Source organism: Chrysemys picta, chromosome 6, assembly GCF_011386835.1.
Source record: "Chrysemys picta bellii isolate R12L10 chromosome 6, ASM1138683v2, whole genome shotgun sequence".
NCBI classification, from domain to species: domain Eukaryota; kingdom Metazoa; phylum Chordata; order Testudines; family Emydidae; genus Chrysemys; species Chrysemys picta.
The window spans coordinates 122,772,393-122,798,868 of record NC_088796.1 but is presented as its reverse complement, the minus strand read 5'-3'; the positions used below and the strand labels follow the sequence as shown (position 1 = coordinate 122,798,868).

Here is a 26,476-nt window from a genome sequence, read left to right as displayed (position 1 = left end):
CAGTGTACTAGCAGCTGCACAAACACAGTAAAAGACAGCTCCTGCGCCCAGAGAACTTACAATGTAAGTAGACAAGACAAGCAAAGGGTAGGCAAGGGGAGAGAGCAGAAGTGGTTTGCCCAACATCCAGGAGAAGGCCATTGACAGAGCGGGCATAGAACCCAGATGTCCTGAGGCCCAGTCCAGTGCTCAGTCTACCAGACCACACAGCCTTAAACACAGTGTGGTGGTTCTGGGCAGTGGCTCTAAACACATCATCATATGGTTTGGTATTTACTCTTTCCCAATGACCTACTCATTTGAATTTAATCACCCCTTTACCAGCTGAGTCATGAGCTCAACATGCTATTTGAAAAATCAAGTTATGTTTCATAAAGCTTGAAGTCAGAAAGAACCACTAGCTCATCTTTCTGTGGATCACAAGATATCAGATTGCACACAGGTACCCCTATGTTGAGCCCAGTGACTTTAGTTAGACTAAAGTCATTGGCTGCAGAATTTTTATGACTTGTGATCATGTATGAATCAGAAAAAAAAATAAACTCAAATTACTTCCCTATTACTAGGAATCTAGATTATTCAAAATAACACTTGGGAAATCTAATTTACTTTTCATCATTTACACTGGTTATTTATAGGGCTATCAAGAGATTAAAAAAATTAATCGCGATTAAACGCACTGTTAAACAATAATAGAATACCGTTTATTTAAAGATTTTTGGATGTTTTCTACATTTTCAAATATATTGATTTCAGTTACAACACAGAATACAAAGTGTACAGTGCTCAGTTTATATTTATTTTTATTACAAATATTTACACCATAAAAAAAAAAGAAATAATATTTTTCAATTCCCCCATTACTAGCACTGTAGTGCAATCTCTTTATCATGAAAGTTGAACTTACAAACGTAGAATTATGTAAAAAAAAACCCTGCATTTAAAAATAAAACAATGTAAAACTTTAGAGCCTACAAGTCCACTCAGTCTTACTTCTTCTTGTTCAGCCAATCGCTCAGACAAACAAGTTTGCTTACATTTGCAGGCGATAATGCTGCCCACTTCTTGTTTACAATGTCACCTGAAAGTGAGAACAGGTGTTCACATGGCACTGTTGTAGCCAGCACCATAAGATATTTACATGCCAAATGCCCTAAAGATTCAAATGTCCCTTTATGCTTCAACAAATATTCGGCCTGGACACATGTCCTCTGGATGACGGGTTCTGCTCGATAACGATCCAAAGCAGTGTGGATTGATGCATGTTCATTTTCATCATCTGAGTCAGATGCCACCAGCAGAAGGTTGATTTTCTTTTTTGGTGGTTCGGGTTCTATATTTTCCACATTGGAGTGTTGCTCTTTTAAGACTTCTGAAAGCATGCTCCACACCTCATCCCTCTCAGACTTTGGAAGTCACCTCAGATTCTTACACCTTGGGTCGAGTGTCATAGCTATCTTTATAAATCTCACATTGGTACCTTCTTTGCGTTTTGTCAAATCTGCAGTGAAAGTGTTCTTAAAACAAACAACACTTGCTGGGTCATCATCCGAGACTGCTATAACATTAAATATATGGCAGAATGTGGGTAAAACAGAGCAGAAAACATAATTCTCCCCCAAAGAGTTCAGTCACAAATTTAAAGAACACATTATTTTTTAATGAGCATGATCAGCATGGAAGCATGTCCTCTGGAATGGTGGCCGAAGCATGAAGGGGCATATGTATGTTTAGCATATCTGGCATGTAAATACTTTGCAATGCCAGCTACAAAAGTCCCATGCGAACGCGTGTTCTCACTTTCAGATGACATTGTAAATAATAAGCAGGCAGCATTATGTCCTGTAAATGTAAACGAATTTGTTTGTCTTCGCAATTGGCTGAACAAGAAGTAGGACTGAGTGGACTTGTAGGCTCTAAAGTTTTACATTGTTTTGGTTTTGAGTGCAGTTATGTAACAACAACAAAAATCTACATTTGTAATTTGCACTTTCACAATATAGAGATTGCACTACAGTACTTGTATGGGGTGAACTGAAAAATACTATTTCTTTTATCTTTTTACAGTGCAAATATTTGTAATAAAAAATAATAATATAAAGTGAGCACTGTATACTTTCCATTCTGTGTTGTAACTGAAATCAATATATTTGAAAATGTAGAAAAACATCCAAAAATATTAATAAATTTCACTTGGTATTCTATTGCTTAACAGTGCAATTAAAACTGATTAATCACGATTAATTTTTTTTAGTTAATCATGAGTTAACTGTGATTAATCAACAGCCCTAGTTATTTACAATCTTGAATTGGATTATTGTCTTTCTCCAAACTGAATAAATTTCACTTTTCTTTCTAGTCAGTTTCATTTCCTCGTTCTTGTGTTAGGACAAGGTCGCAAGTCCTACTAGGGCATGTTGCAAAACAAACGCAAATTTTCATTGAAACTGCTTTAAATTTTTATTAAAAAATGCTTAAATCATGTTTTATTTTCTATTTCTTACACAAAATTGAAATTCTGGGTCTACGTCACCTAATAAGCTTTAACATTAACAAAACTAATGATTACTTCTTTATATGCAGCAGGAGGTTCTGAAATCTATTCCCCAGGTCATTCAGGAAGAAGTCTTTGGGGCCCTCACTTATGACTGAAGGCTATGTGGCCTTGGAATTCTTACAGTCTTTTGTTTCTGATAGTCTTAATTATGGCCGTCATAATAAAATAGCTATTGAAGTACAATAGTTAAGGGAGGAGAGTTCTACCCAGGGCTTTATACGGGAAATGTATTAGTCCTGAGCTCCCTGTTATTCAGCTACTATCCATTATAGTTACAGAGTAGTTTGCCCACATCTCAGAGAACAAAGTAATAATGGCAAAATCAGATGCCCTACTTCTTTGTATTGTCCACCTTGTCTGTTTAGACTGAGGATTATGGATGGAGCCCGGTAAGGATCAATTAATAATAAGTATTATTATTTACCTAACAACAACAACAAAGATCACCTATAAGTTCTTGTATAGCACTTTATATGTCCTAGTTCAGGGGTGGGCAAACTATGGCCGGGGGCCGCATCCAGCCCTTCAGACTTTTTAATCCGGCCTCAAGCTTCTGCTAGGGGCTTGCTGTCCACGGCTCCTGGAAGCAGAGGCACGTCCCCCCTCCAGTTCCTATGCGTAGGGACAGCCGGGGGCTCCACACGCTGCCCCTGCTCCAAGCGCTGCCCCCGCAGCTCCCATTGGCCAGCAAATAGGGCCAATGGGAACTGCAGGGGCAGCACCTGCAGATGGGGCAGCGTGCAGAGCTGCCTGGCCGCACCTCCGCGTAGGAGCCAGAGCGGGGACATGCCGCTGCTTGAGGTAAGTGCCGCCCGGAGCCTTCACCCCTGACCCCTCCTGTGCCCCAACCCCTTGTCTCAGCCCTAATCCTCCTCCTGCCATCCGAACCCTTCGGTCCTACCCTCCTGCACCCAAGCCCGGACCCCTGCCAGAGCCCTCACCCCCCACACACACACCTCTGCCCCAGCCCGGAGCCCCCTCCTGCACCCTGAACTCCTCATTTCTGACTTCACCCCAGAGCCCGCACCCCCAGCCTGAGTCCTCACCCCCACCCCCAATTTCATGATCATTCATGGCCCACCATACAATTTCCATACCCAGATGTGGCCTTTGGGCCAAAAAGTTTGCCCACCCCGTCCTAGTTACTGTACAAACATGAGGACGCTTACTACAGAGGGGAAAACAATGATGCTGATTTTACACAAGGCACTGTGGAAGCCACAGGGTAAACAAATTAAAAAACAAACCAACACCAGACTTTTCCGCCCCCTTTGCTCTCTTTAAGCTACAGTCAGCTGAGCTGCCGCTTGTAGGCAAATAAATAAATAAAAATAACAGTCAGACAGAAATGCGATTTTTAAATGGATGGTGTCCTTGTAGCTAAATTTAATCAAGTCACCACAGATACCCTGCAGTGCTAATGCAGTAAAAAAGGACCACCTTGTGCATCTCACTGCTGCTGGATGGTCCTTTCCGGCCTTAAGGTCTATGAGACGAATCATACCAGGGGGAGGGGTCTGTGTGGCAGCTTTATAGCTCTCTTTCATTATAACAAATCTTCTTTTGCCTGTGAAATCTTCAATTAAAAATCTCATTTCTTCAGAGGATGCAAGTGTAGCGGGTTTGTAAAGGTCAACTTACTTTTCACAGCTCTGATGATTAGAGGTATTCATGGGATGAATCCACCCAAATGAGACAGAAGAGAATACCAGCCCAGGTTTCTAAAAGATTTCACAGACGTCGGTCATAGACATCCATCATCAGCAGCAAAATGCGGCTTGACTAAACAGGAGGAGCGCTGGGCAGCATACACCATCATCAGGGGACGTGAGAGACTTTTAGAGGTGCTGGACTTTTGGGTAAAAGGCATTAGACACCACACATGCGTTCAGTCTCTTCCCACTGCGCAATGGGAGCCTCCCAGCTCCCATCAGAGAAATGCTTTTGACAACAGCACTAGCCTGATTAGACACAGTCCCAAGCTTCTGGGGTCACAATCTGCCCCCACATGCACAAGAGCAATTCTCCCAGAGGGCAGTGGGACTGTGCACACCTCCCTGTAGTGCTAGCCAAAAAGCCACCCATCTCCTTCACCCTGTACCCACCCTTCCTATCCGCTGACTGGCGGGGACATCCGGAACCAGGGCGGAGTCCCAGAGATCTTCATTGTCCTCGGCTTCTCCCGCAGACTCCACCAGCCCAGGAGAACATCGAGCCGCCACTGGAATAGTCTTCTCATTCCCGAAGGAGGGAGATTCAGTGGGAGCAGCTCGCATACCGATTGTCACAAGGGGGCAGGCAGTGCAGCCCCAGGCGGGGACCCAGCATCATCACCATAGCGTGCAAGATCGGGGGCTCGAGGACTCTCCATGACAGGGGAAGACAGGGCCATTGGGAGCTCCAGGCAACGGAGCTACCACCCACCACAATGCTATCCTCCTCCTCAGGGCGCACAGCTCCATCCTCAACCATTGCCAGCAGCTCAGGGGCCTCCAGAGTCTTCGCCCTGTCAGAAACAGTCCCACGGAAACCTGTCCCATCAATCTGTTCTTCATCCCCATCTCTAGAACCTGTCTCTGCCGCCGCTGCAGGGAGGTGCCCCTCAGCCTGCAGGACTCTCCTCTGTCCAGGCACAGTGATGGGGTCACAGCAGAGGGTTCCTGGGGGGGAGGAGGGGAGAGGGCTGCTCCCTGGACAGCAGCAGGCCACATAAGGTGACAGGGGATAGACTCTGGCAGTGCAGATGCAGGCTCTGTCTCCTGCTGGTCCCTTGCTGTACCGTTCCTCACCCCACTATCCTGGGGTCCCCACATTCATACCAGGGACCCCTGAGCCAGCAGTGAGTAGGCAGGAACCCCTCAAATGAGTAGAGTCACCCCCCCCAGGAAACATTTCATGTTTTCCGAGGTAGCAAACACTAAATAACCGGCCCCAGCTATGGCACCAGGCGCAGGGGTTACATAGAACCACATACATCTGGGGCTGGAACGACAACATGCCTCCCCCTGACAGCAGGAACTGCCTTCCCCCTAACAGGAGAGATCAGACACTGAGTGTGGAGGAAGGGGGAGAGGGGCACTGGAAAAAAACGGCTCGAATGAGGAGTGCAGAGACAGGAGAAGGGCAAAAACAATAGGTACAACCGGACACACTTTCAGGAGTCTGCCAACTAGGGTGACCAGAATTCCCGATTTTATAGGAACGGTCCCAATTTTGGGGGCTTTTTCTTATACAGGCACCTATTACCCCCCACCCCCATCCCGATTTTTTACACTTGCTGTCTGGTCACCCTACTGCCAACCCACCCGTTTACAAATGTACGTCTCCAGGGGGAGCTGAGACAGATGAGGGCAGAGGAAGAATGGCTCATTGATGAGGGTGCTGGCTGAGAGAGCTGGGTTGAATTCCTGATCCACCATGGGCTTCCTTCTGCCGCAGTTCCCTATCCACACAAGGGAAGGAATGACACTGCCTGACCTCACAAGGGTTATTGCGAGGCTAAATGCATTAAAGTCTGTGAGCTGCTCAGATACCAGGGTGATGGGCTCAGATAAGTACCGGAGATCAGACATGCTTTAGTAACCAGTCTGGGGAAGAAGACCGCTCCCTAGACCCCAGCCCTGGTGCACTGTACGGGTGGCTTTGCAGAGGAGGACAAAGCAGCCAGATGGTGTCTGGGTTTCACTGGTGGGGTGATTATATACAGGCTGCAGCACTGAGGGTTGTTCAGTAGGGCAGCTGAATGGCAAGAAACCACTGAAAATGGTGTGAGCAGGAAGGGAGACCAACACAAATGCTCCCCATGGCAGCAGAGACACCTTTCCCAACAGCAGCATTCCCTCAAAGGCTCTGGAACAGCTCACAACACAACTAGATCCACAAAGCTGTCTGAAATCCCCAACCTCGCTGGGCAGCTTCTCCCCACAGACCCGCCTCCAACCTCCCTGGGCCGCTTCTCCCCACAGACCCGCCCCCAACCTCCCTTGGCCGCTTCTCCCTATAGACCCGCCTCCAACCTCCCTCAGCGACTTCTCCCTATAGACCCGCCTCCAACCTCCCTGAGCCACTTCTCCCTATAGACCCGCCTCCAACCTCCCTCAGCCGCTTCTCCCCATAGACCCGCCTCCAACCTCCCTGGGCCACTTCTCCCCATAGACCCGCCTCCAACCTCCCTGGGCCCCTTCTCCCTATAGACCCGCCTCCAACCTCCCTCAGCGACTTCTCCCCATAGACCCGCCTCCAACCTCCCTGGGCCTCTTCTCCCTATAGACCCGCCTTCAACCTCCCTCAGCGACTTCTCCCTATAGACCCGCCTTCAACCTCCCTGGGCCACTTCTCCCCACAGACCCGCCCCCAACCTCCCTGAGCCGCTTCTCCCCATCCACCCCCAACCTCCCTGGGCCGCTTCTCCCTACAGACCCGCCTTCAACCTCCCTCAGTGACTTCTCCCCACAGACCCACCTCCAACCTCCCTGGGCCACTTCTCCTCACAGACCCGCTCCCAGCCTCCCTCGGACGTTTCTCCATATAGACCCGCCCCAACCTCCCTGCGCTGCTTCTCCCCACAGACCCCCCGCCAACCTCCCTGGGCCCCTTCTCCCCACAGACCTGCCTTAGGGACAGTGCCTCAAAATCCCACCATACCCAGGACTAAATGTGCCATTAGTGCCCAGGGTGGGACCAGAGGAATCCGATTTCAGAAGCACAATGCCTTGGTGGGCAGGCAGCATACCCTCCCTCCTGCCCAACCTGAAATATATTCATGAAAATAGATCTTTGTATTCCCCCGTGGTAACATTCCAAAAAAGTATCTACTCCGAGTGGCAGTCCGATCCAATGGGTTTAGCGTAAGGAAATATATTAATCTGGTGTACATAATGCAGCAGATTACAACAGTAATCCACCAGTACAGAAAACCACCCTGGATGCCCATGTTAGAAAGATACCACCACCTTTCCCTTTTGCTTGTATTCTAATGGGGTTTCATGCAGTTTTGATCAAAAGACTGGCAGAGCTCCGAGATACTGCATTGTTCCAGGTTCTGACTATTGCATGATGCCCTCTCCTCTCCTTATTTCTGCCATGGATCACTCTGTTTTGAAACAACACCCTACTCCAAGGTCACCTCGTGTCAAAATCCCACTGCAAGCGAAGAAAGCAAACCAAAAGTCCCACCACTCATTTTTAGCCACCCTTCCAATCACAAAATGGGTTAGAGGTGTAGCTCAGCATACTTGCAAGTAATTCTAGAGACTGATCCTATCTCCACTAACATTCAATTCCCTTATTAAAAAATATTGTGCTAGTAACTAAGGAGAGCACTGAAATAACTTTAAAACCACGTTAGACAACTGAATTCCCCTATGGTAAGTAACTGACTTCAACAAACGTTCTATGTATTAAATCAACACAATATTCAAAGAAACAGCAAAGCTCTGGTGGCCAAATATCTGAATGAACAGTAGAAAAACTGCAGAATGCAGCAAAGAGTAAAATGTGATAGACAGTACACCTAACAAAAGAACAAAGTAGATACATTTACTATGTCTACTATAAAACTATTTCAAAACACAACAGCCCTCTACTTGCAAGTGAGCATTAAAAGAAATTGGTTTTCTTTTCCGTGCCGTGCCTTAAAATGGTTGTGAACACACACATTGATGGGTGCCTCAGGGTAGTAAAAGAGCACTTGCAGCATCACAAGCCACACAGCACTAAGATTACATAACTCCGAGCCTCTCACAAGCGCGTGTAAATTCCCTGGTTTTCGGAATACAAGTTTCAACAGAAGTCGGTTTCCTCAAGGAAGGGGCCATTAGTGCAAGTTACAGATGGTTTCCCCCTCGAGGCTGGGTTCACACACGTTATTCCCCTTACTACACAGAAATGGCAAGTTTGTGCTCCCAGTTGCCTTCCCAGCCGAGGGCGATGGTTATGAAACTAGCCTCACCGCAGCATTCCCCAGCCACCCCGCTGCACCCCACAAAACCGAGCGTGCAGAGGGTAACCCGTGCATGCACAACTCCGGGCAGCGGATCGCCTGCAGAGCACGGGGAGAAAAGCCAGGCTCCTAGCCAGGGCAGGGCTGCCGATCGCCCCCCCATCACTGAACCCAACCCCACTCCTGTTCCCGTCCGCCAGGCGCCCCACGGGAAAGGCAGCGGGCAAGTTTGCAGGGCAGCAGCAGTCCTGCAGGGGGCAAGGGCAGAGTTCGCCCCCCACCCCCGTTACCTTAGATCCCGCCGCGGAGCCACCACATCCAGGCTGCTGCGGGCGCTGCTCGCCCAGCAGAGCCGCGAGGAACAAACGCCCCGGCCGGCTGGCAGCCCCTCCCCCCCGCTCCAGCGCACAGACCATAGAGCGCCTGGAGGAGAGAGAGAGCCTTTCCCGGGGCTCGCGGCGCTGCAGCACTCGGCGCGTGGGCGGGGAACGCTGCGCGCGGGGGGGGTTGCGCGTGCCTTTCCCGGGCCCTGCTGCTGGGCGCTCAGCGCGCGCCGGGCCCCGCTGCAGACTCGTCGGCGCCCGTGCAGGGCGGTGCACCCCGAGAGCGGGGCGCTGCGGGAGCCACGGACTCTCCTCCCCCTGTAAGCAGTGCAGGGGCTGCCAGAGCACTGAGGCGCCCGGACATGGCCCGGAGCCTCGGGCCCATTCATCATCATAACGCCCAGCTCTGGTCTAGTGCTTTTCAGGGCGGGGGCCTGGCGGCGCTTTGCCCATAAGGCTGTTTGCGTGGCTGCCAACGAAGGGGGGTGTCTAGCCAGCATCACGAACCCCAGAGCCGGCTTTAGGAAGTGCGGGGCCCGATTCGAACAGTTTTGACGGGGCCCCGGCAGGGATGACTGAAAATAAAAAAAAACACGTAAAAAAACATGTGGGGCTTGTTCTCACCGGGCGGCACTCGTAGTCTTCGGCGGTTTGTCCTTCACTCGCTCCGGGTCTTTGGTGGCACTGAAGGACCTGCTGTCGAAGTGCTGCCGAAGACCCAGAGCGAGTGAAGGACCCGCCGCTGAAGTGCCGCCGAAGACCCGGAGTGCTGCCGGGTGAGTAAAAATTAAAAAGGAGCCTCTAGCCAGGGAAGGGATTCTCGGCCACTTGACCCCACCCCGGTGGCCCTGCCACTGGGCGCGGGGCCCTCTTAGGCGCGGGGCCCGATTCGGGGGAATTGGTGGAATTGGCCTAAAGCCGGCCCTGACGGACCCAACCTCCCAGCCTTGGGCCCACAGCTGGGGCTTTCGAAACAGCAGTGTGGATGTCTGGAACCCAGGCTCTGAAGCCAGGGGAGGGCATGTGGGTCCGGCCACAACTTCCAAGTGCTGGGGCCGATTTTGTTCAACAGCTTCGTTAATGATCTGGATGATGGGATGGATTGCACCCTCAGCAAGTTTGCGGATGACACTAAGCTGGAGGGAGAGATAGATACGCTGGAGGGTAAGGATAGGGTCCAGACTGACCGAGACAAATTGGAGGATTAGGCCAAAATAAATCTGATGAGGTTCAACAAGGAAAGGTGCAGAGTCCTGCACTTAGGACGGAAGAATTCGATGCACTGCTACAGGCTGAGGACTGACTGGCTAAGCGGCAGTTCTGCAGAAAAGGACCTGGGGATTACAGTGGACGAGAAGCTGGATATGAGTCAGCAGTGTGCCCTTGTTGCCAAGAATGCTAATGGCATATTGGGTTGCATTAGTAGGAGCATTGCCAGCAGATCGAGGGAAGTGATTATTCCCATCTATTCAGCACTGGTGAGGCCACATCTGGAGTATTGCGTCCAGTTTTGGCCCCCCCACTACAGAAAGGATGTGGACAAATTGGAGAGAGTCCAGCAGAGGGCAACAAAAATGATCAGGGGTCTGGGGCACATGACTTACAAGGAGAGGCTGAGGGAACTGGACTTGTTTAGTCTGCAGAAGAAAAGCGGGAGGGGGGATTTCATAGCAGACTTCAACTACCTGAAGGGGGATTCCAAAGAGGATGGAGCTCAGCTGTTCTCAGTGGTGGCAGATGACAGAACAAGGAGTAATGGTCTAAAATTGAAGTGAGGGAGGTCCAGGTTGGATATTAGGAAACACTATTTCACTAGGAGGGTGGTGAAGCACTGGAATGGGTTCCCTAGGGAGGTGGTGGAATTTCCATTTTTAGAGATTTTTAAGACCTGGCTTGACAAAGCCCTGGCTGGGATGATTTAGTGGGGATTTGCCCTGCTTTGAGCAGGGGGTTGGACTAGGTGACCTCCTGAGGTCTCTTCCAACCCTAATCTTCTATGATTCTGTGTTTATTGCACTCAGAGCACTCTGCTGGCCGCCGGCTGTCGGCCCAGGCTCACTCCAGCTTGCTGGGCAGCCCTACCCGGAGGCCATGTATACGCTACAGCTCATGCAGCTGTGCTGCTGTAGCATAGACGCTTCCAACCTCGACTGAAGGGGGGTTTTCTGTGTGGCTAAACCACGTCTCTGACAGGTGGTAGCTAGGTCGATGGAAGAATTATTTAGTTGACCTAGCTGTGTCTGCATCGGGCTTAGGTTAACCTAACTATGGCGCTTAGGGCACAAAGTTATTCACAGCTTTGAGTGGCATAGCTACATGCATCTAATTTTTAAGGGTAGAGCCAGCTTAAGGGACCTAGCTGTGGATTCTCTGGGAGCAAAGGGATCCTTGAATGGGGGTGGGTTGATGGGCATTGCCAGCTCTGTCCCCCACCTCACTGCCCCGAGTGTAAGAGGGTGTTGCAGAAGAAGACACATAGAAAGAATATGCTGCATTTCGCAGTGATTCTTTGATTCATAGATTCCAAGGCCAGAAGGGACCATTGTGATCATTTGGTCTGACCTCCTGCATGGCACAAGCCAGGGAATTGCCCCGAAATAATTACTAGAGCAGAGCTTTTAGAAAAAATATCCCACCTTGATTTAAAAATTGCCAGTGACGAAGAGTCTACCACGACCCTTGGTAAAATGTTCCAATGGTTAATGGCCCTCACTGTTACAAATGTATACCTTATTTCCAGTCTGATTTTGTGTGCCTTCAATTTCCAGCCATTGGATTCTGTTATGCCTTTCTTGGCTAGACTGAAGAGCTCATTATTAAATATTTGTTCCCCCATGTAGATACTTATAGACTGTGATAAAGTCACTCCTTAACATTCTTTTTGTTAGGTGAAATAGATTGAGCTCCTGGAGTTTATCACTATAAAGCAGGTTTTCTAATCCCATAATCATTCTCATGGCTCTTCTCTGAACCTTCCCCAATTTATCAACATCCCTCTTGAATTGGGAGCACCAGAACTGGACACAGGATTCCAGCAGCAGTTGCATTAGTGCCAAATACAGAGGTAAAATAACCTCTCTGCTCCTACTCGAGATTCCCCTGTTTATGCATCCCAGGATTGCATTAGTCCTTTTGGCCACAGGGTCACACTGGGAACTCATGTTCAGCTGATTATCTATCGAGACCCTCCAAATCTTTTTCAGAGTCACTGCTTCCCAGGAGAGAGTCCCCCATCCTGTAAGGATGGCTTACATTTCTTGTTCCTAGAGCTATGCATGGACATTTATCTGTATTGAAATGCATATTGTTTGCTTGCACCCAGCTTTACCTAGTGATCCAGATCACTCTGAATCAATGACCTGTCCTCTTCATTATTTACTACTCTCCCAATATTTGTGTTGTCTGTAAACTTTCTCAGTGATGATTTTATATTTTCTTCCAGATCACTGATCAAAATGTTAAATAGCACAGAGCTGGTCTGTTGGAGGTGGCCATAAGTCACAGTAGCCATAAAGCTGGCTTGTAATATTCCACTTACAAAACTGGCCCACAGCAGTCTCAGATGTGGGGAATACAAATGTGGTGTAAAGTCCTTTCCCCAACCTCCGCAGTTTTGCACTGAGTATAGCTTGGCCAGACCTGAGTATCAGGGCCAAAGTGTTAGCCACATGCTTCTTCATTCCCTAGCACTACATGGGGCTGACTTGGGCTCTTTAAGTCTCAGCTACAAATACGTTTTCTAAGCTGAGTCATGCACGGAGCAGGCAGGCCTGGTGTGGGAGCGTGTTGTCTTTCCCCTAATGCTCAGCAAAAAGCCGAACACGTGGATGGTTCTTTAGAATGAGCATATTAAATCATTCCCGCTGCAAGGGTCTGATCCTGGATCCAGAACCCCACAGCAAATCCACTGAGCTCTGCTTATAAGGGTGTAGGCAACCTCCAGATCCTTTGGCCTTTTGGATAATTTGTCCCAATGTGCAGGCTGCTCGCTGGAGTTTGCTGGCATTCAAATTTTTAGCCTACTGTATGCTGTGGTCTCTGTTTATGTTGCACTAGTAAATTAGCAGTACTAAGGTTGGTAGCACTCATGCATTGCGGAATATGCCTCAGTTAAGCTGTGCCTTCTATGTTGGAGGGCCTAGGAGTAATATAGATCTGGCCACGAGGTGGTGCTAGAGCCATACAAAGTAACAAGCCCTTCTGCAAAGCTACATTTACACTTGGGTGAATGGTTTACATGGCATTGAGAAAAGGCTACAGCTGTGGTTTGGTGTATCCATCGAGCCTGGAGGACTATGGTCCTGTAAGATCCAGGACTGTAAACACCTTTGGGGCAGGGATTTTTTTTTTGTTCTGTGTTGGTTCACTACCCAATGGGGCACTGATCCTGGATTAGGGCCAGGCGTCATTACTGCAATGCAAGTAATAATTACAAGGCATCACTGCTTTTAAGGACTTGTGGACTTCGTACAACGTTGCATATGTGATAATCCCCAGAGATCCCTATCAAGCCTGAGGACACAATGATGGTGTCTGTATAAGAATATTCCTACCTAACATGCTTTAGCAACTCCCTGACAGAAACATGAGAGAACTTCATTGGACACACACACACACACACACACACACACACACACACACACACACACCCCTTCAATGGGGTTTAGGGTGTGGCTGCATCACACTGCCTTGTAGTCATTGTACACTTCCAAAACAGGAATTTAAATACCCATCTACGGAAGAACCAGGAAATGTGGAGTTAGGCTCCCAGCATTGTAGGCTCTTAGTTGTAAGGAAGGATGGGCTTATGGTTAAAAAACATCTGGTCTGTGACTCAAGAAACGGGGTTGATCCATTGCTCTGCGGATCAGTCCCCAGCTGTAAAACGGGGGTCACAGCTCTTCCCTACTGCCCGAGGGGGTGTGAGGATACCAAATAAAAAGAACTAAGGATTGTGAGGTGCTTGTATGCAATGGTGATGGTAGCCAGCTAAATACCCAGACTGATAGAATAAAAAATAGCAAATATCCGAGAACCCAGAAGGACTGAGTTAAGGTGACTCTTATCACACAATCTGACCCTTTTACTCACCTAGCCAGCGCTCAGACTTATGCCCAATATGATTTTTCCCAACAGGTTTCAACACTTTTTGGAAACAATGGTGCCCCACTTCTGCATGCTTAATAAGGCCATATGATGGGGTGTTCCGCCTCCCAGGCTACAAGCTGCTCTCATCCCAGTAGGGCTCCAGCTCAGAGCAGTGTCCCAGTTACCACCCTGTATTCTCAGTTGATACCAAGGGTGAGATATTGCCAAAAATATTTGCAAAGAAAGGAGAGAAAGTTCTCCCAGTCATTACCCACCATGGGCAGACCACCTTCATTAAATAGATCCAGAGCAGGCAACCTGTGACAACTGATGACTCTGTGGCCTAGTGGATAGTGCACTCGCTTATATTTTTAGTAGTGAACGGAGAAGTGATACAATCAAAATGGAAGAAAATTCAGTGTACCTGGGATCTGGATTTTCCAGATTCGGTGTGCTGTTTGCTGCTTCCTCAGAAGAGTACTCATGGGGTACACAATGAAAATGGAGCAGCATTGTCCCCGGGCTTTGGACTGGGATGCAGGAGACCTGGGGTTTATTCCCAGCTCCGCTACTGTGCTGCTGCGTATCCTTGGGCAAGTCACTTCCCCTTGCTATAAAATGGGAATAATGATATTGCCCTCCTTTGTAAAGTGCTTTGAGATCTACTGTGAACAATGCTATAGAAGAGCAAGGGATTGTTAATTAACTACAGTAAAAACTCACCAATTCGCATACACTTGTAAATTGTATTAATCCAGATTGAATGTAAAGATGAAGAAGAAATTACAGCAAATATATGTAATGTTAAATAATGATATTAAATGAAGACATTTAACATAGGATATTAACATTTTTCAAGAAATAATGTCACTCAGATAACAAATTAAAGTCTTACTGTACAGTGGTGCATTGATGCTAATTCTGTACTACTCCGGATAAGTCATTTTGCCCCGTTGTGTTCTATATAGGTTCTTACACTGTGCTCATCACTGTAGTACCAGAGCACTTGAGCGTAAGGAGCCACATGGGTCCCAAAACCACCTACCCAGAATACGCACAAAGGCTTCAGAATTCTGTTCAGCATCACCAGCTTCTGCTTGATTATCAAACCACTGAGCCAACTCCCACCAGCACCAGGCTTCCAAACTGCAAACTTCACGGAGGATAACAAGTATCCGCAAAATTTAGACTTTTATAAATCAGGATTATTAGGCTCCTTCTCGGCAATCCGCTGGAGATCCTGATAGCACTTTAATGCTCTTCACTGGTGATGCTCTTAATTCAAATTCAAAAACTCCCTTTCCACAAATTTCCTAAAACGAGTCGCCCCTCTCGGCTGCCTCCTTTGCCCCACTCCCAATGGGTCCTTGTTCCAGCACTCTGTGATTTCTTTGACGATTTCTTGATTAGCAGAAATCTCTTGCCCAAAGAAATGAAAGGCTGCCCTCTCGCATGTAGTGATGTGTATGGTGATAGATGTAGCTAAAACTACAAAGCTGTCTGCCAAAAACTGCACAACCATCTTTGCTTGCCAAGCCAAACAATGAAGCAATTATAATCATTACTAAATCTCTCCTTCCACCTGTATGGAGGTTATGCATCTGCTTCATAGACGTGGCCTTCAAATGGTGGTGTCTAATTGTAGAAAAAAGATCATTCAAACAAGCCTACTTGTTATTTATTTGTATAGTAGTGGTGGCACGAAGGAGCCCACTCATGGACCAGGATCCCATTGTGCTAGGAGCTGTACAGACACTTGGAGGGAAAGCAAATCTAAACCTCATAAAATGTACCCAGGCATTTCACCATCTGTCACACAACTGGGGCTTGGGCAGAGAGACCTAGTGGTCAGGGCCGATGCCAGCATCCAGGAGCCTAGGTTGGGGGCCAGAACCAGGGTTGGAGCCCAGAACCAGGGTTGGAGCCTAACAGTGGTAGCCTGAGCGTGGGACTGGGTCAGGGTCCTCGTACTGATGCTGGGGGCCAGAACAGAGCCAGGGTTCGAGGGGCAAAGCCAGGGAGCATAGCTAGAGTAGGAGTTCAAGTGCTGAAGTCGGGGGTCAAAGTCAGAGTCCAAAAGTAGGAGTCCCAATACTGAAGCTAGGGGGCGAAGCCAGAATCCAAGTCCCGAAGTGGTTGGAGTTCCAGGGTGGAAGCTGAGGGTCCGAGCCGGGGCTGGGAATCAGAGAGCGAGCTAAGAGGCAGGTCCATCACTACTGCTCCCATCGGAGTCCACCTCATTGCATAGAGGCTTCCTGGAACTTCTCTTGGGGCCAGGGTGTCTGGCCCAATCGGGGGCCATGAGGAAGCGATCAGTCCAGTCTCCCCAGGTAGCACTTCCTGCAGTGTTGATCTCCACAGAGTCTGTGGGTAATGCCCACAGCCCTACCATGGCTGGTGTGGTGTGGCACTCTCTGCCATCCCACAGACCTAGGTTGTAGTCTTGTTCCCACAGAACTGCATGGTCTGACAGTAATGTTGCTGAAGCAGCTGCTTTCTAAGGTACGGATTTTTAATCTTGCTAGGCGGAAGGTAAATCACATATGACTGAGTAGCATTTTCCACCTTCCAAAATTAATGCTCTGCTTCCTTTGATGATGGAACATTCTTTTCATCTAACAAAAGTGCAGCATGGCATGAAACCTGTGATGAAAATGCCTAACACGGTAATTAGCTGTGAAGGATACAATTCCCTACATCATGACTATCTGGTTTAGCCCACAATAGCAATTTATACAATCCCTGCCAATTATACTGTGCACAACTAAGAGTAGGAATCTGCGTAGGAGGCCCACACTCTTCAACATGCAATGTAGCTCGGAATTAAGCCTCTATTTATACCTCTGATACTCCTTTGTTCCACACAGACCTGCTAAAATATTCCCCAGATTGTGTTCCAGGCTTGGCTCTTTACTGTTGACTTGCTCTAAAAGTTGCTTCGCAGTAATTTGGTTATAACTGCTACACAATTTTAGAAAATGACCAATTGTTCCAGAGGCAATGTGGGGAGGTGATCTCTTGTATTGGACCAACTTCTGTTGGTGAGAGAGACAAGCTTTCAAGCCACACAGAGCTCTTCTTCACCTACGTCTACACTGCAAGAAAACACCTGCAGCTGGCCCATATCAGCTCATGGGACTTGGGCTGTGGGGTTAGAAAATTGCGGTATAGATATCCAGAGCCTGGACTCTGGGATGGAGGGTCCAGACATTTACGCTGCAATTTGATAAATCTGCAGCTTGAACCCCGCAAGCCTAGGTCAGCTGGCAAGGGCCAGCCGTGGGTGTTTATTGCAGTGTAGACAGCCCCTCCAGATCTGCAGAAGGTACTGAGCTAAATGCAAGGTGCAACGGATTGCTTAGCATAAGGCGTTAACACATATTCTAAAGGTCCATTCAAGATGAAGTGGCCCGTTAACACCCCTGCAGTCATAGGACGAAAGAGGGGTTAGTGGGTTACAGATTGTTGTAATAAGCCATAAATCCCATGTCTTTATTAAGACCATGATTTTAGTGTCGATCAGAGTTATGAATCTAAGCTCCCAGGCTCGTGTTTTGAAAGTGGTGTGCAGGTTTCCTTTGAGGATGAGGACTGTGCGGTCAGATAATGGAGCGGTCGTTTTGTGAAAAGCGTTCGCCCATGGGTGATAGGGTGTTTTTGTCTTCTATCATTTTTCTGTGTAAGTTCATTCGAGAGCATAGTGATTGTGTGGTTTCACCCACATAGTTGTTATTGGGGTATTTAGTGCACTGAAGGACATACACCACATGTTGTGACAGGCTTGCGTAGGACCCATAGATCTCGAAAGGTGTGTTGTGGGTGGCATTGATCATTGTAGCAGTGGAGATATGGCTGCAGGTTTTGCATCTGTTGTTCTGGCAGGGTCTGGTGCCGCTCTGATAAGACACTATGAATCGCACCGTCTTTCCTTCTTTGGAATTGTCATTTCTTCAAGTACTTAAACCAGGAATGGCATGGAGTGACTGCTTTGTAAATATCTTGACCACTCAGTTCTGCCCTTGTAGATTCCCACCTCTGTAAAATCTGTCTTATTACAGTGATCTCTTCCTTATGTGTTTCTACTTTTATCCAAATATGCCATCTCTACCAGCTACTGACAACACTGAGATAAACTCTGGAGGTTGCTAGCACTACCAGATCCAGTAGCCAAAAATACGGTAGCCCAGATGAGTCCGAAACACTTTTTTTTTAAATTTCAAAATAAAACGTAATTGTGCACATCCTGTTTGCACCAAAACTTATGTGCTGAGACCCCCATCCCCAACATCACAGCTCCTGTATGGGAAAGCCTTCAAACCTAGCATCACTGCCCAAGGACTCAATGACCCAGGAGGTCCTTTCCAGTCCTATGTTCCTCTATCCCATCAGAGCTTAAATGTGCCCCTTGGCTGGCTAGGCAATTTGGTGTCTTGGCAGAGCTCTGGGGATTGGGTTTGACTTGGCCCTCTGGTTAAGTAATCAGTCCCCTTCCAGAGTATAACAAAGAGTCCAAGAATAAACAAAATAAACCCATTTTCACTCAGGTCACAACCCATTTCCTGGGCTCAGGCGCCCTTTGTCCTATGAGAACTACCCCTGAGGTTGCAGGGGAAGTGGTGCAAGGCAGCTGGGGAGACGGCATGCCTTACCCACTCCTCAGTGAGAGGGCTGATTCAGATCACAAGGCAATTTCAATTCATAATCAAATACACATTTTCTTAACAGCTGCTCTTAAGGATCCCAGGTGTTCACCATGCTACAGGTTGGATCAGAAATTACAAAAAAAATAAAATTATAAAACTTGGTTCAATCCCCTGATTAAAATTTTGTATGGCCAATCTCCAGTTACGATGAATTTAGAGGGGAAATAAACCAATGACTCATACGTTTTAATCATGAAAATCCTAGGATTTTCATTCTGTCAGGGAGAATAGTACTGCCATTATAACCATCCCAAATCAGTAGGTGAAGCATGCTGATACCCAGTTTATAAGCGTCTTGTCACTATCTAAGGAGAGCTGAGATCGACATTACAAGAACACAATGCCGTGTTTGAGGTATGTTCAGCAGCAGCCAAACACAAAAGCAAGTTAGTGGTTTTTGCCACTAGGCAGAACGCTGCAGTGGCGCATATCAAGATTTATGTCCTAAGATCACATGGCTTTTTTCCTTCATTTGGAAACAGGCCTCTCTAAGATCAATCAAAAACCATGTCTGAAGCAACAAGATCCAGCAGAGTGCCTGTGGTGAACTCAGAGATATTGAAACTCCGCTTACAGGGAAGTGTAATGAAAGTCCTGCCTTGGGTTAGTGCAGTTCAGTGGACTTCAGATCTGGTGAGCGTGAAGGAAACGATAGTGGGGTAGTAGCACCCACTGTAGTTAAGGTTGAGATAAGCTTACTGTTTAACAGCTGATTTTTCTAAGTGTTCTAAAATCCACATGCTTACTTTCAGGGCCGGCTCTGGCTTTTTTGCCGCCCCAGGCAAAAAAGCCTCCCGCCGCCCCCCGCCCAGGAGCGCAGCAGGGGAGGGCGCCAAGCCCAGCTGCGGCCCTGCTCTCCCCGGCCGGCCGGAGCGCTGTGGGGAGGGTGGCGAGCCTGGCCGGGGCCCCGCTCTCCCCGACCGGAGCGCTGTGGGGAGGGTGGCGAGCCTGGCCGGGGCCCCGCTCTCCCCGACCGGCCGGAGCGCCAGGAGGAGGGCGGCGAGCCCGGCCGCAGGCCTGCTCTCCCCAACTGGCCGGAGCGCCAGGAGGAGGGCGGAGAGCCCGGCCACGGCCCCGCTCTCCCCAACCGGCCGGAGCACTGGGAGGAGGGCGGAGAGCCCGGCCACGGCCCCGCTCTCCCCGATCGGCCGGAGCGCCGGGAGGAGGGCGGCGAGCCCGGCCGCAGGCCCGCTCTCCCCGACCTGCCGGAGCGCCGGGGGACGGCGGCGAGCCCGCTGCGGCTCCGCTCTCCCCGGGTGAGCGCCGCCCCCCTCCAGGTGCCGCCCCAAGCACATGCTTGGTAGGCTGGTGCCTGGAGCCGGCCCTGCTTACTTTCAAGTTCCTTGAAAACTGCTGTGCCTCACAGAGCTCCGATGGAGGGTTAGTGGTTCAAACTGGAGTTAATTTAAGCTAGAGATTCCTGGGACACGTACACACACACTCACCCTTACAAAAATAATTACATCAACTTTTTTATGGTTCTTACAGCTTTTGATGGGTACAACTGGGGCTCAAACTATGGCTCTGATCCTCCCCAAACTGATCTCACCCAGTCAGGGTTTATCTCGGCCAGTGTCTGGCACCTACTGCCCATCGGGAGAAAATGGTCATTTAAGGTAGGGTTACCATATTCAAACATTTAAAAAAGAGGACACTCCATGGGGCCCCGGTCCCGCCCCCACTCCACCCCTTCTCCACCCCCATTCCAACCCCTTCCCCAAAGTCCCTGCCCCAACTCTGCTCCCTCCTCTGAGCACCCCGCATTCCCCCTCCTCCCTCCCACTCTGATCTTGGTTGGGGGTTGCTAAGTGCTTCCCTGCTCCCCACTCGCCCCACAGCCCCTATGCCCTTGCCTGCCCTGCTCCTCCTCACCCTGCAGCCTCTGCACCCCCCGCCCCTGCAGCCTCTGTGCCCCCTGCTCCCCACTCGCCCTGCAGCCTCTGCACCCCCCTGCCCCTGCAGCCTCTGTGCCCCCTGCTCCCCACTCGCCCTGCAGCCTCTGCGCCCCCTGCTCCCCACTCGCCCTGCAGCCTCTGCACCCCCCTGCCCCTGCAGCCTCTGTGCCCCCTGCTCCCCACTCGCCCTGCAGCCTCTGCGCCCCCTGCTCCCCACTCGCCCTGCAGCCTCTGCACCCCCCTGCCCCTGCAGCCTCTGTGCCCCCTGCTCCCCACTCGCCCTGCAGCCTCTGCACCCCCCCGCCCCTGCAGCCTCTGTGCCCCCTGCTCCCCACTCGCCCTGCAGCCTCTGCACCCCCCCGCCCCTGCAGCCTCTACACACACACCCCCCCCGGCGCCTGCCCTGCTCCCCCCGCTCACCCGGCAGAGGGAGAAATGCAGGCTCCACGTGGAATCAAACACAGCCGCGCTGCTCTGTGGGGGAGGAGGGAGCGGGGGAGGGGGAGGGACTCTGGCTGCTAGAGGCCCTAGTGGCTGCGAGTGGCTTTCAATCAGGCCAGGCGTCCAATCAGCCGCGCTGCACTCCGCAGGAGGGGAAGGGGGAAATCCCGGACATTTCTACTTGATTAGAAATCCCCCCTGGACGGCCATTTAACACTGAAAAAGCCGGACATGTCTGGGGAAACCCGGACGGATAGTAACCCTATTTAAGGGATAGCTCAGTGGTTTGAGCACTGGCCTGCTAAATATAGGGTTGTGAGTTTAATCCTTGAGGGGGCCATTTAGGGATCTGGGGCAAAAATTGGGGATTGGTCCTGCTTTGAGCAGGGGGTTGGACTAGATGACCTCCTGAGGTCCCTTCCAACCCTGATATTCTATGCATTCACATCGTACAGCTTAAAAAGTTATTGCTGGTAGAAGTTGGATCTACAACGTGGCTCATGCTGACAAAAGTCATTTGTGCACCTGAAGCAAGACTGGGGCTCTGTCACAAGCCAGAGCGTTTGCAGGCAGGCTGATGATGTTTGGCTCAGTCTAGGTGACATGCTACAGCCATTTGAACCTGCACAGCACCCAGGCACTGTCAAGTCAAGTCCTGCTGTTGGCAGCTCAGGCTATGGCTACACTTGCAGATGCAGAGCGCTGGGAGTTAAACCAGCCTTCGGAGACTGCAGCAGGGAAAACGCTGCCGTGTGTTTACACTGACAGCTGCAAGCACACTGGCGTGGCCACATTAGCAGGTCTTGCAACGCCACAAAGAGCAGTGCATTGTGGTAGCTATTCCAGTGTGCAAGTGGCTGCAATGTGCTTTTCAAATGGGGGTGGGGTGGAGCGTGACAGGGAGTGTGTTGTGTGTACGGGGGGAGGGAAGAGAGTGTGTTTTGGGGGGCTGAGAGTGGGTCAGCATGCTGTCTTGTAAGTTCAGACAGCAGCAGACCCCCCCACACACACACACAGACTCACAACAGCAGCATTCCACACTAATGGCTTGCTTTGTCCCGGAGCAGATAAGAATGCCGGCTGTCAGAAATGGAGCTTTCAAAACAATAAGAAGAGTGCCCACTTGACTTCAGGGGATTATGGGACGTTTCCAGAGGCCAATCACAGCGCAGTAATGCAACACCTCATCCACACTGACGCCCAGCGTTTCAGCCGGGGCGCAGCAAGCTTTATGCTTCTCGTGGAGGTGGATTACCAGGGGTGCTCCAGAGTCCAGGCGCTCTACGTGGCTTGCCAGTGTGGACACATTAGGAGTTAGGGCGCCCGGGGCTGCTTTAATGCGCTCTAACTCGCAAGTGTAGCAAAGCTCTCAGATTCGTGTGTTGTGCAAATGAGTTGCATTCTGCAGGGCTGCCTCTGGAAGCTCTGCTCTGAGAGTAAAACTTCTGGTTTAAGAGGGAATATTTCAGAGTGCTCTACAATCCTCATGCAAAATCAGATTTTACTTTAGAGGTATTGTCAAGGAAAATAGCATTAATTAACTAGAGGAAAAGGAAAGACTTTTGTAAGCAGCAGCATTCCGGTAATTTAACCATGCTGCATACTGCTCACCTGTTTGCTGAACAATGAGAAAAGCAAATAGCTCCCACTCTCATCAATGTCAGCATGATCAAAGGAGTTGCTGAACAACATGAAATACCAATAACAGAGACCCCTATGCTAATGACTGCCATAAGGTCGACACTGACTATTATGATGCCAGCATGGTATCCTCAGGCAAAAGAGTAATTGATGTTTATCACGAAAACTTAACACAGAAAACCAATTTCAGCTTTCTACAATAATGTATCCAGTCTACACAAAGCATGGGGTCCCCCCGAACAATTTCATCCCTCTAATTTCTGTGAAAAGGGGTCCGAAGGAGATGTCTGACCTCAGAAATATTTTAGTCACTTGGCCCTTTTTATAAAACAACCGGAGTAAACCCCATGTGATATTCCCACCCCCCACAAACCGTTATAGAAAAAAATCAAGCAGTGCACAAACTACAGTAAACATTTCAAAAATGATTTGCTAACTCAAAAGACAGGGGTTTTTGTAGATTTTTTCACCTCTATTAAAAATGAAATCCTGACATTGCTTTAGCTGTGGTGGCATTACTGCCCTACCATACTATAGCTGTGCCACATTAGGGTAGATTAGTGGCACGAGCTGGGGACGTTTGGGTTCTCCAGATACAGATCCTCCACTAAGGAGATTATTTTAATAATCAACATGCTCTATAATCCACAAGCATAGTCATATTGTCATGAAAACTGTCCAACAGGGGCAGCAGTGTACCACTTAGAGCAAACTTGGGGTCATTCGGTGGAGGAGGTCCTTGGACAGACACCCTTCCCCAACAAGGAGCTGATTTTAATATTCAAATTGCTCTAACACCCGCATGCATAGTGAGATTGTCTTGGAAATCGTTATTCCACAGGGGCTGGGAGAGACTTTGGGAGAGAACACCCACTGCAAAGGGTGAGTTCACACTTCTCAGAGCTATTGTGTCAGCTGTACTCATCTCTCTGGGGGTGGGGAGGGTGTTTGAGATTCATTTTAGGCCTTGTCTACACTGCCACTTTACAGCGCTGAAACTTTCTTGCTCAGTAGGGTGACCAGATGTCCCGAATTTATAGGGACAGTCCCGATATTTGGGGCTTTTTTTTATATGGGCTCCTATTACCCCCCATCCCCGTCTCGATTTTTCACACTTGCTATCTGGTCACCCTATCACTCCGGGGTGTGAAAAAACACCCCCCCCCCCGAGTGATGCAAGTTTCAGCACTGTAAAGTGACTGTGTAGACAGTGCACCAGTGGCTGGTAGCTACTCCCCTCGTGGGGGTGGGTTCTCCCAGCGCTGGTACCACGACTACACTGTTAAAGCACTGCGGTGGCAGTGCTTTAATATCGGTACTGAAGACATACCCTTAGAACATTCTATTGAGAGGAATGGTCTATTTCCTACCCCTGCAGTCCGCCTGTGCTGCAGAGGGTTGTGCAGAGTCCCTTTCCCCTACACTAGATCCTAAGTGGAGTATAGAATCTGGGGCTCCACTCCACTCCCCATCGGCGCCTCCTGGTGGCAGATGTGCCCCTCACAGTCTTTGGCTACCACCTTTCTTCCAGCAGTAGCCCCTCCAGCCTGACGGGGGGCAATTCATTGCTCTTAAACTTCATTGATGCAAAGTTCAAGTTGTGTGGCATTGCCTCATACTCTTCCAGAACATTAAGCGCACCTACACTTAAACCTCTGAAATTCAGGATATAAAGAGTTAACTCTAACTTTTCCACATTGGAGCTGGCAAGAAATCCTCAGTAGAGGTGCTGCCAAAATAGGCAGATATGATTAAAGACTAAAAGAATATGCCATTGTTTGTACTGTGTTCCACACAGTTGAAATCCAGCATTTATGTGCATGCAACTGCCATTCACTGGTCGGTATATATTAAATGGTGGAAGGATTAGTTGGAACCGGTTGGCAGACCTGTTGCTGTGATATGAGGATCGGTGCATCTGTACCCTGAAGGATCAATTCTGACTAATTCCAGCACTGAGTTCTGCAGGCTGTGTCAGCTGAGATGAACAAGGCCCTCTTGCCATGGGGATTGTCAGCAGTCTGGTGGCATACAACTGGCTTCTGTGGCTTAGCAAGGAGTAAGCAAAGGCAATGTCTCAGATAGAATCCTTCAGACAGGGGTGGTTTGTGTGGAGTAGGCTCAGTGTTTAAGTGTAGGCCAGGCGTGCGACAGCTCCTGTTTGCTATGCCTAGCCTAAACCTGAATTTTCCTTTAGCAAAAAAGTGCTAGACTCTGTCCAACAGTGCTCAAGCGTTCTGTTCCTGAAGTGTTCTAACTTCTGTAGCATCTTGGAGGGTAGAGTACTAACCTATGTTATTGGCATGCTGGGGCATCAATCAAAGAGGGCAGACTTAAGCTAGTATTGCGCAGGTCATACATATCTTAACTCTGTATCAGAGGTTTAAGTATAATATCACCACTTACATAGTGCTTTTCAGTATAGGTGCCCTGAATGTTCTTCTCCATGGAAAGGAAGTTATGGGGCAGTGAATCGGTGCTCATAGCAAAGCTTTCTCTCAGCCACAAGTTAGGTTCTACTGTCAATTGCAGCACTTTGCACCTACTTTGCCCTCCTCTATACTAGTGGTCTCCAAACTTTTTTGATCTCGCACCCCTATCAGTAAAATTTTTTTGAGCACGCACCCCCCTGCTGCGCCAGCTCTACCATTTTTTCCGAAGCAAATACATAAATAAATTTAAAAAAAGCTACTTGGACTCCTGCCTGACAAAGCAAAAGCTGCACACCCCCACTTTGGAGACCACTGCTCTATACTACAAAACTCACACCTCTGAGTGACACAGTGAGCAATGGTCTCAAGTTGCAGTGGGGGAGGTCTAGGGTGGATATTAGGAAACACTATTTCACTAGGAGGGTGGTGAAGCACTGGAATGGGTTCCCTAGGGAGGTGGTGGAGTCTCCTTCGAGGTTTTTAAGGCCCAGCTTGACAAAGCCCTGGCTGGGATGATTTAGTTGGGGTTGGTCCTGCTTTCATAGAATATTAGGGTTGGAAGAGACCATCTAGTCCAACCCCCTGCTCAAGGCAGGACCAATCCCCAGAGCGATTTTTACCCCAGTTCCCTAAATGGCCCCCACAAGGATTCACAACCCTGGGTTTAGCAGGCCAATGCTCAAACCACTGGGCTATTCCCCCCCATCACCCGCCTTTGAGCAGGGGGTTGGACTAGATACCTCCTGAGATCCCATCCAACCCTGAGATTTCTATGATTCTGACCTAACCCCCAGAGTAGGCAGTGCTGTGTGGACAGGAGCTCCTGCCCCCGCAGAGTGCAGTACCTACGCCCATGGGAGCTGCTCTACCCTGGCTGTGGTAGCATCTTCGCCAAGTGCTCCCGGGCACAACTGCACCACCTGGGGCTACAGGCTATGGGGAAGTGGGGTCCAGCCCTGGCCCTTGTCCCGGGAGATCAGCGCCGCCCAGCAGCCGGGGAGGCAGCAGAAGAGGGGGGCGGAGGTGGGGCGCTGTGCCGGGGGAGGGGGGGCCCAGGTGTCCCCCAGTGCAGGGCGCAGGGGCCGCCGCTCCCCTGGTCAGTGCAATGGACGTGGGCGCAGGCAGGGCCGCTCAGCGGGCGGCCCCCCGTCACGGTGCCCGGGCGCAGGCCGGGGGGCTCTGCGGGGCTATCACGGGGGCCAGGCCTGGCCGCTCCTCGCAGGGCCTATGGCCCCGAACCCGGCCGCCCTTGCCTGGCCTCCCTTGACCCCCGTGCTCCGCGCACGCGCACAGGCCTGGCGCGAGGCCATGTTGACGCAGAGACCGGCTCTCCAGCTGATTGGGTCGGGGCTGGGGGCTCGAAGCTACTCGAGAGTCGGGGGTGGGCGGGGCCAGGCCACATTCCCTGGTCACGTGGCGCGTTGCTGCCGAGCCGCCGCCCGGGGAGGGGAGGGG

General features: G+C 49.7%; 1 protein-coding gene across 4 annotated transcripts in view; it reads right to left on the bottom strand.

The window, feature by feature from the left end:
- Window positions 1–9,152, bottom strand: part of FBXO10 (F-box protein 10) — a 63,266-nt gene extending 54,114 nt beyond the window's left edge. For 2 of the 4 annotated variants that reach the window (XM_042850415.2, XM_065549767.1), the window contains exon 1: window positions 8,789–8,992. In XM_042850415.2, coding sequence (XP_042706349.2) covers window positions 8,789–8,914 — 126 coding nt within the window. In that variant the 5' untranslated portion in view covers window positions 8,915–8,992. Of the gene's footprint in view, window positions 1–8,788 lie in introns of all 4 variants that reach the window. The other 2 variants (XM_024100186.3, XM_005309194.4) reach the window with 2 other exon arrangements.
- Window positions 9,153–26,476: the final 17,324 nt, after the last annotated feature.